Here is a 17,260-nt window from a genome sequence, read left to right on the forward strand (position 1 = left end):
GGTCTCCTTAGCTCCGGACATCACCTTTCTCCCCAAGGTGGTTTCCCAATTCCACCTTAACTTAGAAGTTTGGTTACCCACGTTTTACCCTAGCCCTTTCTCGGATGAGGAACGCAGGTTGCACGCATTAGATGTTAAACGTGCCCTCCTGTTTTATTTGAATCGTTCACGGGGTTTTCGTAAGGACAACAAGCTTTTTGTCTCCTACTCTGCCCCCAAGTTAGGGTCCAAGATTTCGTCTCAAAGACTTTCCAAGTGGCTTACTGAGACGATTAAACTTTGTTATTTGTTGGCGAAGAAGCCTTTACCTGGGCCTGTTCGTGGACACTCCACAAGGGCGATGGCCACGTCGGTGGCATTCCTGAAGGGGTGTGTGTCCCTTTCCGATGTCTGCAAGGCGGCTACCTGGTCTTCTCCGCATGCCTTCATGAAGCACTACGCACTGGACGTGCATGCTCAGCAGAGGACTCGGTTGGGAGCTGCGGTGCTGCAAGCTGTGTCTTCAGGTTGACCGTCTTCCCGCCTCCAGGTATGCTTTGCTTGCTAATCTCCCATGAGTGTGAAGCACAGAGACCACGAAGAAGATAGACAGGTTGCTTACCTGTAACTGTAGATCTTCGAGTGGTCATCTGTGCATTCACACTACCCGCCCTCCTTCCCCACTGCTGACGGTCTCCCTCCAGTAAGGAGCTTCCAGCGGTCAGGAAGGAACTGGCGGGATCCCTGCGCTGGTGCCGGTGAGCATGCACATTGGGACGCCTGCGCATGCCCATTGGCGCCGAGCGCGAAAAAATTCCGGGCTTTTCAGATACCGATTCGAGGATCGGCGCAGGCGCACTATCCCCATGAGTGTGAATGCACAGATGACCACTCGAAGATCTACAGTTACAGGTAAGCAACCTGTCTTTCCTGCTGCCCCGCTCCAATCATGGGCCCCCTGCTGGTTTGAATGGACCAATAGAGTGTTTGTGCAGGACATGTATATATAAGTTGGCCCTGTGGGCCCAGTCTTCAGTCTTATGTTTAGCCTTATTATGTTGGAATCAATAAAGAGCTGATGTTTCACTACACCTCGCCACATCGATCCATAGAACCCACTATAAATACAAAGTTGTCATAGTTACTATATTTACAAGTGGAGACCCACAAGAGTTGCAGGAGAAACCACATCCAGTCCCCACTGGCCACTAATTTCTCCAACCCCTGCTCCTTCTCTCTATTTTTCAGCCCCTTGCTGTTTCTCTCTTTCCTGTAGACTTGGGTTGCTAGTCCCCAGTTTGGTTGAACTGAGAGCGAAGTCACTAGGGAGATAATCAAAAATACAACCACAAGGTTATAGTGACAATTTACTAACAAATATATTATTAACCATAAACACAAAGAAACATAAGTCCCTAATAAAGTATATGGGAAAAGTCCAACATGAGAATGTCTTCTTCACGTAGTGATTTCTTCAGTGAAATTTTCTTCAATAAAATACGAATTTCCAAATGTTGCTTGAAAATCCTTGGACAGGTTGTCAACTTCTGCCCCACCTGTTTCCAATTCTTTTTCAACAGGGGATATTCCACAAATTTTAGTAACAGATATAAGATTCTTGCATGGCACTAATAGGGACCATAGTCTCCACAAAAACCTTCACTTATGGCAATTGCTCAAAAGGCTCTAAGCAGACTGCTTTTTTCATATATATTTACTCTAATGACTTTATTATGTTTCTTTGTGTTTATGGTTAATAATACATTTGTTAGTTAATTGTAACTATAACCCTGTGGTTGTATTTTTGATAATCCCCAGTTTGGGGCAGGGGATCCCCTGGTTTGAGGCCCTCCCTCCACTTCAGGGTTATCAGAAAGCAGGGGTGGGGTGTGTGGTTGAATGTCTGATGGGCATAGGGTATAATGGAGAATTGATCCATGGGTATCTGGGGCCCTTTTTTCTGAGTTAAAGGCACCAAATTTTCAGCATAGCATTTACGGCCTCTCCTGAAAACCCCTTTCATTTAAAAAAGATTGGACTGGGGAGTTCAATTCAGTGAGCCCCAAAAGAAGATGCCCCCATCCTCCATTATTTCCAATGCAGGGAAGGCATTCAAAAGGTTCCTTTAAATGTGATGCCCAGAACTCCCTTCAGAGTTCAATTGTGCTTGTTACAACCTTGCTCCTGGCTCCAGCCCCAAAATTTTGTGGCTCCACCCCCAAAGTCCCCAGATATTTCCTGAGCTGGACCTGGCAACCCTATTCCCACCCCAGCCCAGCCCTTTCATTCTCTTGTTCTGCCCCTTTACTTCCTTTCCCCTCTTCTAAACTGGCCCTTTCTCACCCATTGTTCTTGTAATTTTCTTTTCTTTGTTTTTGCCTCTGCAGCCTTCTCTCTCTATTTCCATCTCCAGCCGGTCATTTCTCTCTCATTTTCCACTTCCTCATTACTTTCTTAACTTTGTTCTACCCCCCCACCCCAATGGGTGCTCTCAGTTTCCCCCCCCCCTCTGGTCCCCTGTGTCTTCCTTCTATTTGCTGAGGTTCCTAGGCAATCTCAGAATGCCAATCATAGTCTTGTAAGATTTTGCAAGATCTTGGCTGGTATTTTCTATTCTCACTCACCATTTTAAAAAAAAATTCTGCAAACTTGGGGGCTGACTCAAGTATGTAGGAAGCTCCCGTTCTCTCTACATGGTTCTGTTGTGCAGATTATTTGATCTGCATTCTAGGGCCATATTCAGAATTACATATATAGATATTCTGATCCAGTCAAAATATCAGAGCAATCAAGTACAATAAGCAAAAGCTGCTGTCATTCCCCCCATGCTGAAGATTCCCCTGCACATCAGCTTTCATTCAAAAGGGCCAATCAAGTCTCTTTCCCATCTCCAAACCCTCATTTCCTTCTCTGATTGAAGGAGTAACTTGCTGCTGCTCTCTTACACCAAACAGAAGCACCAGTTCCAATTTCTCCAGGCTTTTCTTGCTTTCTGTCAAGCTTGTGAAAATCAACCTTTGTTTTCTTTTGTGCTCAGTTTCTGTTAATAAGTACCAAATCTCACATCTGCCTTCACTCTCACTTGCCTTCCCTCTGTGGGCTTAACCTAGGGTTACCATATATTTTTTAAAAAGGTCATATTTCCCAACGGACTATTTCAAACAAGTGATCACTATGACTATTTCTCTCTCATTTTTAAATACCGCTACTATTTAAGCTGTGATAATTGTTAAGAACTAGGAGTAAGAAGAAGATCGCAGATTTATACCCTGCCCTTCTCTCTGAATCAGAGTCTTTCACATTTCAATTATTCCACAGAAGGTATAAAACAGAATTGTTCAGGAGGATATTTTTTTTTTGAGAAGAAGATATTGGATTTATATCTCACCCTCAGCTCTGAATCTCAGAATCTCAGAGCAGCTAACAATCTTCTTTATCTTCCTCCCCCACAACAATCACCCAATGAGGTAGGTGGGGCTGAGAGAGCTCTTCCAGAAGCTGCCCTTTCAAGGATAACTATGAGAGCTACGGCTTACCCAAGGCCATTCCTGGATCTTTTGCCCAGTGTAAAATCAGCCTCAGAGCAGCTTACAATCTCCTTTATCTCCTTCCCCTTTTGATAATTTCTTTAAAAAGAGCCCAAATGAGAATGGACACACACACACACAAAAAAGAGGGCATGCTCTCTCAAAAAGGACATCTGGTAACCCTAGTTAACCAAAGCTATGCCATGGCATATGTTCATCTCTTTTTGCATTTGTTGCTGGATCACATGCTTTCCCATTCTGTGACACACAAAAGCATATATTTAATTTAATTTTTTCCCCTCTTATTCTCCAGGGTATACGCTTCTTGTGGGGTCATCTGCAGGGTGGGTGTCAGAATTGAGTACTACTGGTATTGATGGGCAGGGAGGTATTTTTATTTGAACATGTATTGAAAATTATCAAAATATGATAGAGAGCCAGTTTGGTGAAGTGGTTAGGTGTGCAGACTCTTATCTGGGAGAACCAGGTTTGATTCCCCACTCCTCCACTTGCACCAGCTGGGATAGCCTTGGGTCAGCCGTAGTTCTCGTAACTGAAAGGGCAGCTTCTGGGAGAACTCCCTCATCCTCACCCACCTCACAGGGTGGCTGTTGTGGGGGAATGAGATAAAGGAGATTGTATCTCATTTGCACATTAGGCCACACCCTCTGGTGCCAAGCCAGCAGGAACTGCTTTCTTGTGCGTTCCTGCTCAAAAAAAGCCCTGGTTAGATATATTGATTCCTAACTTTATGTTCAGCAAGACGCTTCACTTTTTGTCTGGTCTAGTGTTTTATTTATAGTGATTGCTATTGTTCATCTGATCTGACTGAAATGTAATTTTTTTCAGTAGAATCATGGAGACTATCTACTTGTGGGCATTATACAATCATTTTCATCCTAGGACCTCCAAATGGTCCCCACCCCTCTATTTTTCCCTGTGGCAGGTGGCAGAAAAGAGAAGACATCATGGTAGAATGTATTTAAGTTTACATTTTGACTGTACACTGTCACTTGTGTAAGACAGAAAGGCTTATACTCACACTGTACACTTGTGTAAGACAGAAAGCCTTATACTTTCATTTATGCATGACAGTAACATTCTACTATTTTTATAGGACCAATTTTAGAGCGAAATGCCTATTCTAAAAGAGCCAGTGGTTCGCTTCTTTGGCGTTGTATCCAATTCAGAACATGAAAAACTTCAGTGGAAACTGTGGAAGAAATATCTAAGTGATTTTCCAGCAAGGAGCAAGCCAAAGACAGTACAAAAGTAAGTTTTAATAAAACAGGCACAAAATAATATTACATACTGGCACATAAACTGGCACATGAGATAATTCATGCCTTATTAGGCTGTCTGAAAACTGCACAATTCAAGAAACTACCAGAGCATGTAGAAGTTTTTTTGTAAAGGAGATGGGTCTTGGAGCTATGAAGGAAACAGGAGAAGAGTGAGATAACAAGAAATGATTCAAAATTAATAAGTTTGGAAGACAGGGCAAATTATCCCATCCACAAGATGTTAAGGGACTAGCAGTGCTATCCTAAGAAGAGGTGTATCTTTCTAAGCCCATTGAATTCAGTGGATTTAGAAGAGTGTAATTTGCTTAGGCTGGGATGATAGGGAATCTGGATGGAATTTGTAATGATCATATTTAATAAAGCGAAGATATTCAGTGCACTCCTAAGCAGAGTTATGTCCTTCTAAATACACCAGTTTGGTGCAGTGGTTAAATGTGCAGACTCTTATCTGGGAGAACTGGGTTTGATTCCCCACTCCACCACATGCAGCCGCTGGAGTGACTATGAGTCAGTCACAATTCTCTCAGAGCTGTTCTCTCAAGAGCAGTTTTCTCATAGCTTTCTCAGCCCCACCTACCTCACAGGGTATCTGTTGTGGGGAGGGGAAGAGAAAGGAGATTATAAACCATGCTGAGATGTGAGAAAAGACCCCTAATTCCAGAACATCGTAGTCACCTGTTTGGTTGCCAAGGTGCCTGGAGACTCAACTCACACACATCTGCCAGGAGAATGTGGGTTTTATCTACCAGACTGTAAGGGACTTATGTGAGTACTAAAAGCCACAACGTTGCAGCAGCACTCTGTGTCTCTGGAAGGGTGCTAACTAGGAGAACAGATGGGTTTCCAGTCGCTCCGTGCGATCACCATCTTGGCCGTTGCAGCGGAAGAAGTTGCGCCGCCAGGAACTGTCTGGGCAAGCGGTTTCCAGCCTTGACCATAGAATCCATATGGGAAGGCTAACATCACCAGCAGCTATCTTCCTGCTGTGGCAGACTCCATTACAGCGAAGCGGGAGGCTCACGTTCTCAACAGAAGTCACCTATACATAAGGCAATCAAGCTTATCTTAGGCGTGGATCCTGTCAGAATGCCTAAGCCTTTGTCCAATGGAACCCAAGACAAAGGATGGTGCCAGTAGAGGAATGAAGAAGAGGAAGAACATCTTCATCCAGAGCCAAGTTTCTTTGTATAGATCGGGTGTTACCTTAGGTAGCAATTTGGCCATCTATTGTCACCTTTTAGATAAGTTTTGATAGCCTTTTAATCACCTCCATCCCAATAATTTCTCCCATTCTTTCCCTTAATGGTCATCCTGGAGCCTCCCCCTTGGCCCATTGTTACCTGGAAGTCCAATCAGGTAACTAGGGCCAGGTCTGCTCATTGGCCAGGTATGGGCATCCAATCAGGTGCCCCCAATAAACTGGCTATTGGCTACCGCATAAGTCCAGCCCTTATGGTTATTGCGGAGCCTCCCCTTTTTCTGAGGACATGTACCAGGTGACCACCTGTCATCTGCCCCTGTACCTCCCATCCCTAAGTGCTCAAGGTAGTCCTTATAACCTGTGACCCAGCTCCCCACAGGTGTGCATCTAGCAGTACCCCATTCATGCTGCTTAGATACATCCCCAATTCTTGGCCAATTGAGGGTCCCCTTCCCCATCATCCTCGTTTGTCGCCATTGGAGCCTTCCTTGAAGACTACGATCAGTAATTATCACTCTGTTTGTCCATCCTTATGTTACCTCTATGCATTTCTCTCTGTCTTTATTAGGTCTGTATGTATGTTATATGAGTCTATTTTCTTGTATGTGTGTGTTCTATATTTTTCTGTAATAAATTTTTAATTGTTTTACTTAATTAGTGTCCCTGGTAAATTTAGCAATAATTTCTGGAAATGGAATCCTGTATACATAGATTCTAGATCCTTTTTAAGCCAAAGGTGCCCACCTGTCAATTCCCCAACCTCTTTTGAGGGCATTTTGGCTTACAGAGACTCCTTTGTGTAGTGAAGGGTGGGGTATGAATCGAGTTTCCTCCTCCTCTTCTAAATCCATGGAAGACAATGGGAGTAGAAAGGTATCTCTCTGCTAGAGCTTCCTTTTAAGGGCTATCAGAGGTAGACTGTGAGCTGTCAAGCTTGTCTTATGTCTACTATCAGAGGACAACAGCCTGGTTATCCAGGAAGAATTCATTTGTTTAGGTGGAATCCATACAGTGTTGCATATCAGGGTGCAAAAAAGGAAAGATGTGAAATAGTTTTAAGGCTGCAGTTTTATGTACTTATTTAGGCATAAGTCCTATTGTGAATCTTGTCTGATTTCCTTGTATGTTAAAACACATAGAACTGGATAGATTCAGGTGGATAGCTGTGTTGTTCTGAAGCAGCAGAACAAAGTTTGAGTCCAGTGTCACCTTTGAAACCAACAACGTTTTTTTCAAGGTTGCTACTCTTTCCCCTCAATGTTCTCATAATTTAGTTTAAATACATTTTACAGTTATTTATATATTGCATGTTAGTTTTTCTTTCTTTTGCATCATGTCACATTGAGTGATTTTCTAGCTGTTCTGGTACATTAATGCTCTTGACATTAGCTGATTAGGATGCTTTCTGATGCAGCTTACTTCCAGAGAAATTAAAGTAGCAGAGGTTTCAGATCTCAAATGAGATAAATAATTTTGGTTGATTCCAATTTAAGGGAGGTGTAGCAATTTCACCTAAGCAATCAGTTACACCTGCTCAGGTTCTCCACATAATGTCTCAGAATCTTAATATCTGTCAGATCAGTTTGTAGCTTGTCATGGAATTGGATGCTCAGGTATTATGCATGATAGCTTTTCTAATCTTAAACATTCCTTCTTTTATCAGTTGTAGATTTATAACTGTAGCAAGGATGGATTATGGCAATGGTGATAGAAGGATGACTGTCCATGTCTGCCTGCTTGATTGAATCGTAATCTGTTAGCAATCAGTCCCTTCCTTCACCAATGACCAGAAAGAAAGAAAGACAAAAACTCACAAAAAACTAAGCTGTAATTGTGAAGAATTAGAACAATTTCACACATAACAAAAATCCTACATGGAAGTGCCTTGTGAGGTTCTGCATGGGCACCTGATGTTCTAGGATGCAGCATCAATTAGCTTCCCAACACATGTATGCATGATTGTAAAAATATGATGGTCTGTGTATAGCTACTTGCTTTTTTTGTGCAAAAAGAGTTCCATGTCAGAGTGTTACCAGGTTGAGGTTCTATCCTATCATTCTACATAGGCTAACAGTGGTATATTGCAATGCATAATCCACTCATTAAGAGGCTCTTCTCCATGAGTGAAATGTACCTTGTACTGGTGGAACACTGACTAAATGCACAGTTCTTAGCTGAGTGTAGTGGCAAGATATCAGTGCAATCCTAATATGCATAAATCTGAAGTAAATCCCACCCATGGCTGATAAAATACGTTGCATGCCACAGAGAAGACTCCAGTTGTATCCTGAAGCTATGAACTTGCTCCTTCAGGGGAATGGATCCCCATCCAGTACAGGTTTATTCTGCAGTCCCCAAGCAGCTTCTTCATTGATTGAGAACACCTAAGATTTGTTTGAATTGAGCTTCAGTTTGTTTGCCCTCATCCATCCCATTATCATCTCCAGGCACCTATTCAGGACACCCAGACATAGCTGGCTTAGCTGATACAGAGAAATAGAACTGGGTGTCATCCTCATATTGGTGGCACCTCACCCTAAATTCCTGGATGACCTATTAACAATAAGAAGAGGAATTCTTTGTCATCAATATATCTTTTTTCTATTTATTATTATATCATGTGAGTTAGTAAAGTGGGTGGCTCACACCAAACAGGACAGCAGCAAAAACTAGTCACCCAAATAAAAGAAAAGCCTTTCTATATACTCAGGGACATTGCCTGAAATGTGTGCATAAAATACTGTTTTGTAAATCAAGTCAAAGAAAAAGGAGCCATTCCCAAACAAAATCAACTGGTGAACATGTACCAAGAGGCCTGGGATGCCTTCATAACAGGGTTGTTAGGCCCGGCGTTGCAACCAGCAGGCAATCTGAGGGCAAGGACATGGGGTGGCAGCTGTTGACAATTGGTCAGAAATTCTATTGTAAAACCAAAGAGATTCCAGCAATTCTAAGATAGAAAGACTAATGTCACTGAGGCAGGAGCCAAGAAGGAAATATTGGAAAGAGGATTTTAGAATAATGGAAAGGAGATGTATTAGGATACAAGGATCAATAGAAGAAAAGCCTATTAAGACATGTCTGGACCTGCCTAGTTATTGGCTTATAATTGCTTGCTATGATAAAATGCTTTAGCTTAGGCTGCAAGCTAAATTAAGAGAAGTAGGTACAAATAGCTGTGATGCAAACATAGAATAAAAGGAACTGAGAAGGCACCACAAGCGAAACCAGCAGCACCTTGTGGTTAAGCACAGATGTTTTGTGGTTTAGATTTCACACTAAAGGGAACCAGTAGTTGGGAACCACACTGAAGGCCCCTTTCAGATCCCTTGGTTACCACATTGAAGGTTTACTTCAGAGTATTCAGTCCCTGCTTCAATGTAGCCCATGCAAATATGCAAATGATATAAGGCCTGCGCGCCACCATGATCATTGCTCAGACGCCCATCCTGGTCTGAGCCCGCACGTGTGTATCAAATAAAGCTTGGCTGTTTTCCTGATTTCGCCTCAAGCCTCTTTGTCATAGCACCTGCTTTAATTGACAGAGCGGGCATTTCCTGCTACATAATTTCTGGGGAAATCCAGAAGAGGCATCACACCATTGCTGAAGGCAATTTTTATTTTTTGTTCTTTCTCCCACTAGCTGCTGAAGTGCTGGCAGGTAAGGCCTTCTGGGGGGGGGGGGGGGAGATCTCCTGTCTCCAGAGGCATGTAGCAACGTATTTCACAATGCTGAAAGCTATTAAGTGTTAGGGAGAAGATAAAAAGGGAAATTGGGTGGGGAGATGGGATGGAGAGATTGGCTATGCAGGCAATGCAGTTTATAGTTGGCTAGAGGGGGAAGTTTTGCTTGTTGATATTTGCCCAGTTGTTTTTCCTTGCCTGCTGCATTTCCTTGTGGATCTCCAGCTTGTAGTCTATGTATTGGTGGCTATTGTAACACTGTTGAAAGCATTTTGCTTTCAGTAACCACAGTTTCCCTTTTTGCCTCTCTGGTGATTAAAATGTATGCTTCTCATTGTTGTAAAGTTGGCAGTTTTGCTTCTTTAGACGGTGTGACAAAAATTATGTTTTTTACATTCTCAAAGCCACCATGATCTGTCCCTAGATTCTAATGCCCATATTTATAAAAGTTGCTTTTCTGCAAACATGAGCTATTGGTTAAATATAGCGATGGTAGTTTCATATTAAATATTCATTAGGGTGAGCTGTGACAGACTGTGTGAAGCATCCAATTAAGCTTTCCAACATCTATACATAATCGTACGAATGACTTCTGTCTTTTCTATAATATATCATAAATAGTGGTTAGTATCTGCCAACAATTGATAGGGCCAAAGTTACTAGTAAAATGTGTACAAGGAATGACGAGCAAATCAGAGAGGATGATTTTTGCCTTGGCTTATAGAAACAAGCTGATTCCTTTTTCCACAGCTGGAGGAACTCTCAAATGCCATAACAAATCTAGCAGTATTTTATGTATCTAAAATGTAATTTGTATCTCAGCATTTTAAAAGCTGGAATTATAAAATGTTTTCTTACATATTCCATTTTTGTACATGTACTTTGAAACCATCCATGAAAAAAAAATTCTGGAATTTGCCACACAGAGAAAAGGCTTGAAAATTAGTCCTTTTCTCTCCTAGGGTCAGTTCTACAATTTTCATGTGGTTGTAGTTTGATATAAATGTTTCCTCAAATGAAAATGGTATAGCATTGTGCATTTGTGTATATAAATGTATTATTGCTTACTGCTCTTCTTCTGGATATTGAACCAGATAATTTGATTAGTTTGTCTTCATTCAAACACAAGAATTGCAGCTACACAGATGTCAAGGAAATGAGCTGTCTCCAAGCAAAATTCCATCCACAAGATTTTTCCCCTGTTTTCAGCTCTGTAACTAGCAGGTATTAGCAAGTGATGAAAGCAGCCCTCCCAACATTGACCATTATCACAGCCAGGGCTTTTTTTGTCTTCTAGTGAGTTTTCTCTGGATACTATCCTGATAACCTCTGAGTTTACCTCTACCAGCTGTCTTTGTTACTCTTTGGATTATAGCTTGACTTTGAACTGAATCTGCCTTGCTTCAAGAATGTAACATCTGTAGTAAGTGTATTTAGGAAGTCAGCTTTTTTGTTTTCATGTATTTTGAACCTACACTGGAACTATATTGTTTTAAAATATTTTTATTTATTTTCTCTACAATAAAGTCTATTCAGATTTATGAAGTTCTCTTGCTGTGAGTTAGCTGGTCCTGACCCAGGGTAATCTCAGTTCCATTATCAAGTGAGGGTCTTCTTCCAGGGTCTCACATCTCAGACAGGGGGACATTCCTCTCAGAACAAGGTGAGACAGTCTGGACAACAGATGTAGCCCCCTGATGATTTCTGCAGCTTTAAAAAAAACCAAAATCAGAGTGCAGGAAGAGGAGTTGCTTAACCCCCTGTAGCCATTTTGGCACTCAAAACTGCCATTCTCTATGGCTGTCTTTCCTGCAGGGGAAGATATGGACAAGTAGGATGTGGTGGAAGATGGTAATTAGACCTTGAAAAGTGCAGGCATAGTCAGCTCCCCATCAATCCCTTTATTTGTTGATTTATCATAAACAAGGCAAGCTTTGGGCACTCTTGGATTTTGGCTACATTGTTCAAGGCAGAAGTTCTTTTGAGTCTACAACAGTCCTTAGCAGAGTTATAGTCTTCTAAGTACACTGAAATCATTGGCAAACTCTGCATAGGATTGTACTGCAACTTTTCATGCCAGGATATGTGCTCCTGCTGCTGTGGTCATTCACTTGAAAGTAGAATTTCCAGCTCCAGGTTGGAAAATACTTTGAGATTTTGAGGGTGGTGCCTGAGGAGGACAGGGTTTGGGGAGGGAAGAGACTTCAATGGGGTATAATGTCATAGAGTGCACCTTCCAAAGCAGCCATTTTCTCCAGGTACATCCCCACCTACCACGTGGTTGGCAACCTTACTTAGAAATCATGTAGATGTTTTTATCATTCATAGGTCCTGTGCTGGTCTTCTCTAGAGCTGATTTGTTAAATTTGTTTTTTTAAAGATGTGTATCCCACCTTTTCATTGGCATGTTGAAGTCATCTAAAAAAATTGCAATCCTCTACTACAGTGGTCCCCAACCTTTTTTGCACTAGGGACTGGCACCAGGGTCAGCTTGCCCACCACGGCCCCAAGGTCGGCAGAGTAGGGGCACAGAATTCGGCCCCGCCCCCTGAGGCGCTGTGCAGCCTCGCCCCCTGCCCCTGGTGCTGTGTAGTCTTGTCACCCAGCCCCCACCCCTTGCAGCACTGCACAGCCTCGCTGCCCAGCCCCCCGGTACCATGCAGCCCCCCGCCCCCTCGGCGCCTCCTGCATTCTCTGTTCCGTCTTCCCCAGCTCTTTAAAGGCTGACACCCCCCCCGCTGATCTGCTGATCAGCTGAGAAAACTGCCACAGCAGTGGCAGCGGACTTGCTGAAGAAGCAGTGCTGCCCTTGCCTCCTCTTTACTTCCTTCCTGGGCTTCTTCAGCGGGTCATCCACTGCGGTGACGGTTTCCCTAGCCGATTGATGGTGGTGGCAGGGGGGCGGGGCAGGAGTTGGCCTTTAATGAGTCAGAGAAGGTGGCACTTCACTGCCTGTTGAAGAGCTGTCATATAGAGCCGGGGTCCCCAACTCCTGGGCTGTGGAGCAGTCACAGTCTGTGGCCTGTTTGCAACTGGGCTGCGAAGCTCGGCCTCCCCCCCAGCACCTCCTACATCCTCTGCTTTTGCAATTTTAAGGCTGGGAAAGGGGCGGTGAAGCACCACCTTCCCTGGCTCTTTAAAGGCTGACCCCCCCCCTCTGATCTGCTGGGAAAACCACTGCAGCAGCAGCGGGGGACTCACTGAAGAAGCAGTTCTGCCCTTGCTTCTTCTTAACTTCCTTCCTGGGCAGAAAGAAAGTGGGGAGGAAGCAAGGCCAGTGCTGCTTCTTCAGCGGGTTGTCCTCCACCACTGTGGCAGTTTTCCCAGCCTATTGGCAACAATGGCAGGGGGGGGGTCAGGGGTCAGCCTTTAAAGAGCTGGGGAAGGTGGCGCTTCACTGTGTGTTTCGTGGACTTAAAATTGTAAAAGTGGAGGATGCAGGAGGCGCTGCGGGGGTGTGTGGCTGGGGGGGGGCAGGCTTTGCGGCCCGGTTGCAAACAGGCCACAGACCAGTACCAATCCGCAGCCCAGGGGTTGGGGACCCCTGCTCTACAAAGTTACAACAAATCATCATGTGAAAATTATTCTTAATCAAAAATCAAAGAACAATATCTGACTCTTTGTTGGCTGCAGTTAATCAAATTGTTCAATTGGAGTGATGAAAAATAGGTTTTGGCCCATCCATCTGCTGCAGACTTCTTTGGTAGCAACAGCAGTACCTAAAAATTTTTGACAGAAAAAAGAAATAATGATTTGTGAAACTATGTTTTATGCTACTATTGTTTGGTTGGCTAAGGAACAGCATTTTTCAGCAGATGCCATTTGTATATATTTCTAGATTTTTAATTTAAACAATTGCTTTATATCAGGGGTGTCAAACATGGAGGGCTCCTATAAGGCCTGTGAGCAACTCACTGTTATCTGCTTCCTTCTCCCTCTCTTGCTACCTTCTGCATCTTAACTTGCTTTGCCAAGCTTGTTCAATTGCATAGGAGCAACAGAGCAAAGCTCCTCCCTTGGGGAGGAAGTGGGGGAAGGAGAGCTAGCTTTGCCAGGCTCTCTCAATTGCACAGCAGAGCTACTGAGCCAAGCCTCTCTTCCTTCTGTTGGCTGAGGCTCAGCAAGCCAGTGAGGTGGATTAGGCTGAGTGTGTGTGTTTGTCTGTGTCCTTTATAAAGTTTTTATCTCCCTGACCTGGCATTACGTTTTATGACATACATGGCCTGGCCCGACAAGGTCAAGATCTGGCCCTCATAGCAACACCCCTGCTTTATATAGTTTTCACTTTTTGAAATGCTGGCTGTCTTGTTAATGTTAAGTTTAATTCACCATATGGCTTAATTGCTCCTGTCAGCTCATTGTGACTTACTCCTACTGTTTGTTATAATGACTTTGTATGTCATATATGACTTCAAAATTCTGGCATAGCAGACTGCAGACTATTCAAAAGCTCTATTTAGATTGCATGCAAAGACTTAAATTTCAGGGAAAGTCTAAATAAAAATATTTGAAATCATTTTGTTATAAATGATCCATAGATGTACAAATATTTATATGTGATTTTGAAATGGTAACTGTCATTTCATTATAAGAACAAAAAAGGAGGAGACAAATGGGTGTAGGCAAGTTCAACTGGACCAGGCACCCTAAGGGTGCAGCCAGACGTACCATTAGTGGCGACACAGCTCCGTCTCGCTGACGGATTAAATGTGTTCATTCAGACATCCACATCTGGCAATTGAGCGTCATCCAGGGTCATTCCAACTTGCTGCGGATCAGTGCCGCATTAATTTGACAGCGCAGAAAGTCCGGCCCTTTTTCAAAACAGTGGCACAAGATCGGCTTTTTCCTGTTTGGACAGCTCACACACGATACTGCCCCTTGGAATGTTTACCGCCCCTCCCACCTTTTAAAAAAAAAAAGCCTCAGAAGACATGCGCATTGCCAGATCATCCGGGAATCTGAGGTGACGCTTCTGCTTCTCCAATCAACACAGGATCGGAGGGGGGGGGAATGTTATCCCACTCTTCAGAACAGGAAAAAAAATCTTTTTTTTTTTCAATGTGGAGGATTTCCAGATATTATTGTCACTTCCAATTTCTAGGAAATTAATTCCTGGCAGTTCCCTGGTTTGAATCCGCAATGTTAATTCCGGAAATTTTCCCCCTTCCCCCCTGCCTCTGAAGCATTGTTTGATTTCCCACCTCCAAATAGTTGGGCGCATGTTCAATGGACCCCCCCTCCCAGAAATCATCTGATCACGCATGCTCCAAGAAAAGAACGTGATAGTTTTGGATGTGTGATCGCTCAACAACAGAATGAGTCGCATTCTTGGATGCTTGTTTGAACAGCCCTGCATCGAATCAATATTCAGCGGTTCAAATTTGAGCGCTACACACCCGCTTTTAATGTGAGGTGTGGCCGCACCCTAAGTCTATCAAAAAGAAATGTCACACTGAATCCAGTAGGATTTATTTATCAAGATGGCTTAGAAAACAAAAGTAATAAAAACATAAACTACCATAAAAATTAGCAATTAAACCTCATAATTAAAAAACTCAATTTAAAACATTGAGCCACTTTAATTTGATTTCTGTTCTTTACACGTTGCCTCTGGTTGGATGTTTTTGATGAGGAATGTACATTGGCTGAGTCTAGCAGAATGATAATGCTGGTGGAAAGAGTACTGAATACCAAATAGTGGTGGAGCTGGTTTATGATAGATGGAAATTCCATGCTGTGAAAAGTATGCCTGGTCACCACTTTATTGGAGGTTTTGTCTATGATTCTTCTTATACAACTCAATAGTCACAATCCAACAAAATCAGTTTTGATCAAATCTCACTGGAATCATTGAGACAAATCAGAGATAGCTATGTCACATTCCATTGGTATGGTATTTATTGCTTGATTTTCTGCTGAGCAGAGCATATCTAAACCCATTGTACCTACTGGTCTTAACCACAGTTGACTGCGTAAAACCAGGCTGTTAGAAAGATTACAACCTGCAGGTGGGGCCTGGATTTCTCCTGGAATAGCAACAGATCCTCAGACTATGCAGATCAGTTTCCCTGGAAGAAATCGCTTTTGTTCAGTTGTGCCATTCTATTTGACCAACATTGTCAAGAGAAAGATTTTTAGAAGCACTTTGGATATTAGCCAGTGTGGGGTAAGACTGGAAGGACTAGCAAGAAATAATAGTTCAGAAATTAAGAATGTAAGAACATTCAATGACAATTAAGTCCTTTTGAAGTATTTCATATTTATATTTCATACCTGCAATTTTAATACTATTTCTTTTTGAAGCCCCAATTAAACTGAAACATTTTATTGGGTTGTTTTTAGAAACCCTTTCCAACTTACAGAAGAATTCATTGAGGACTTCAATGACTCAGTACAAACAGATGACAAAGAAGAATTCATAGAGCTAGCTAGAAAAATGCTTGCCAGATGCAAGGTTTGTATACACTACAAAATTTTTGAAAGGATGATGATTTTTTGTTAACCTTAAAATTTTACTGTCACACCTCAGAATTACTAATTAATATGAATGTTACTAATTTACAATGCTCATTTTTGCTTAGTTTTTATAGTATCTCTTTGTTAAATATTTGATTAGAATATTGTTCTGGTCTGATTTCATGCTTGTGATTTTCTTAGCAGTCCTTTTATGCTAAAAAAATGTAATGTGTAGAAACGAAATAGTAATTTAAATTGTGAAGGTATTTAAAAAGTAATAACACTACAATTCAGTAAACACAATCAAGGAAGCTGTGGGAGAAGTAATTTCTCTTGCTTTCCAGATGAAATTATTATACTTTTTTTGGGCAAGCTTAAACATCTATTTGCATATCATGGATGTTGAGCAAGAGTTTCATCTTGGAGTCCATATGCCTGCCCGCATTGTTTATTTGGCAGGAAGAATTCACTGGCTAACATCATTCAACAGAAAGCCTTTATAATTGGCACTGTTCCATAGACTCATAGTAATGTTTGGCAGATTTGGGTTATATCTATCTGCTGACAAGATTAGCATTAGATAACTCTTTGGAACATATTGAGAGCTCTGTAACAGAAATGCAAAAGTGCAAGCTTGGTTATGGTCTGACAAATAACCCTATTTTATTTATTTAAGAATATAACATTGTACATTAATTCAACAAGGCCTTTAAAGCATTTCCTGTTTAGATTTTTTACTTAGAATTTTGGATCTCTTTATTACGACTTTCCAGTTAAAACGAAATACTTAGTAATTTTTGAGTACACAGATCATGTGGAGGGTTCTACCCTGCCTGACATTGCTGAAGAGTGAGTTGGTGCTGCATGCATTCTAAGGCCATTTGATGCAGCTTGCCCTAAGGCTCATAGTCACAATGGGATCTATAAGAGCAATAAGATGCTCAAACTGCAGAGTGGATCGGACAAAGTATGGGTACCCAATCAGGAACAGATAACTTCACTGGACCTTCATCTCTGAGATGGAGAGCCAGTTTGGTGTAGTGGTTAAGTGTGCGGACTCTTATCTGGGAGAACCGGGTTTGATTCCCCACTCCTCCACTTGCACC

General features: G+C 42.4%; 1 protein-coding gene across 1 annotated transcript in view; it reads left to right on the forward strand.

Annotated features, from left to right (window-relative positions):
* The first annotated feature begins 4,627 nt into the window (after positions 1 to 4,627).
* The window catches only part of TMEM232 (transmembrane protein 232), a 143,703-nt gene continuing 131,070 nt past the window's right edge, over positions 4,628 to 17,260 (forward strand). Inside the window, exons 1-2 of the mRNA XM_060236564.1 lie at positions 4,628 to 4,778; positions 16,041 to 16,152. Coding sequence (XP_060092547.1) covers positions 4,642 to 4,778; positions 16,041 to 16,152 — 249 coding nt within the window. The 5' untranslated portion in view covers positions 4,628 to 4,641. The remainder of the gene's footprint in view (positions 4,779 to 16,040; positions 16,153 to 17,260) is intronic.

The sequence above is a fragment of the Heteronotia binoei genome, chromosome 4 (genome assembly GCF_032191835.1).
Source record: "Heteronotia binoei isolate CCM8104 ecotype False Entrance Well chromosome 4, APGP_CSIRO_Hbin_v1, whole genome shotgun sequence".
NCBI lineage: Eukaryota > Metazoa > Chordata > Lepidosauria > Squamata > Gekkonidae > Heteronotia > Heteronotia binoei.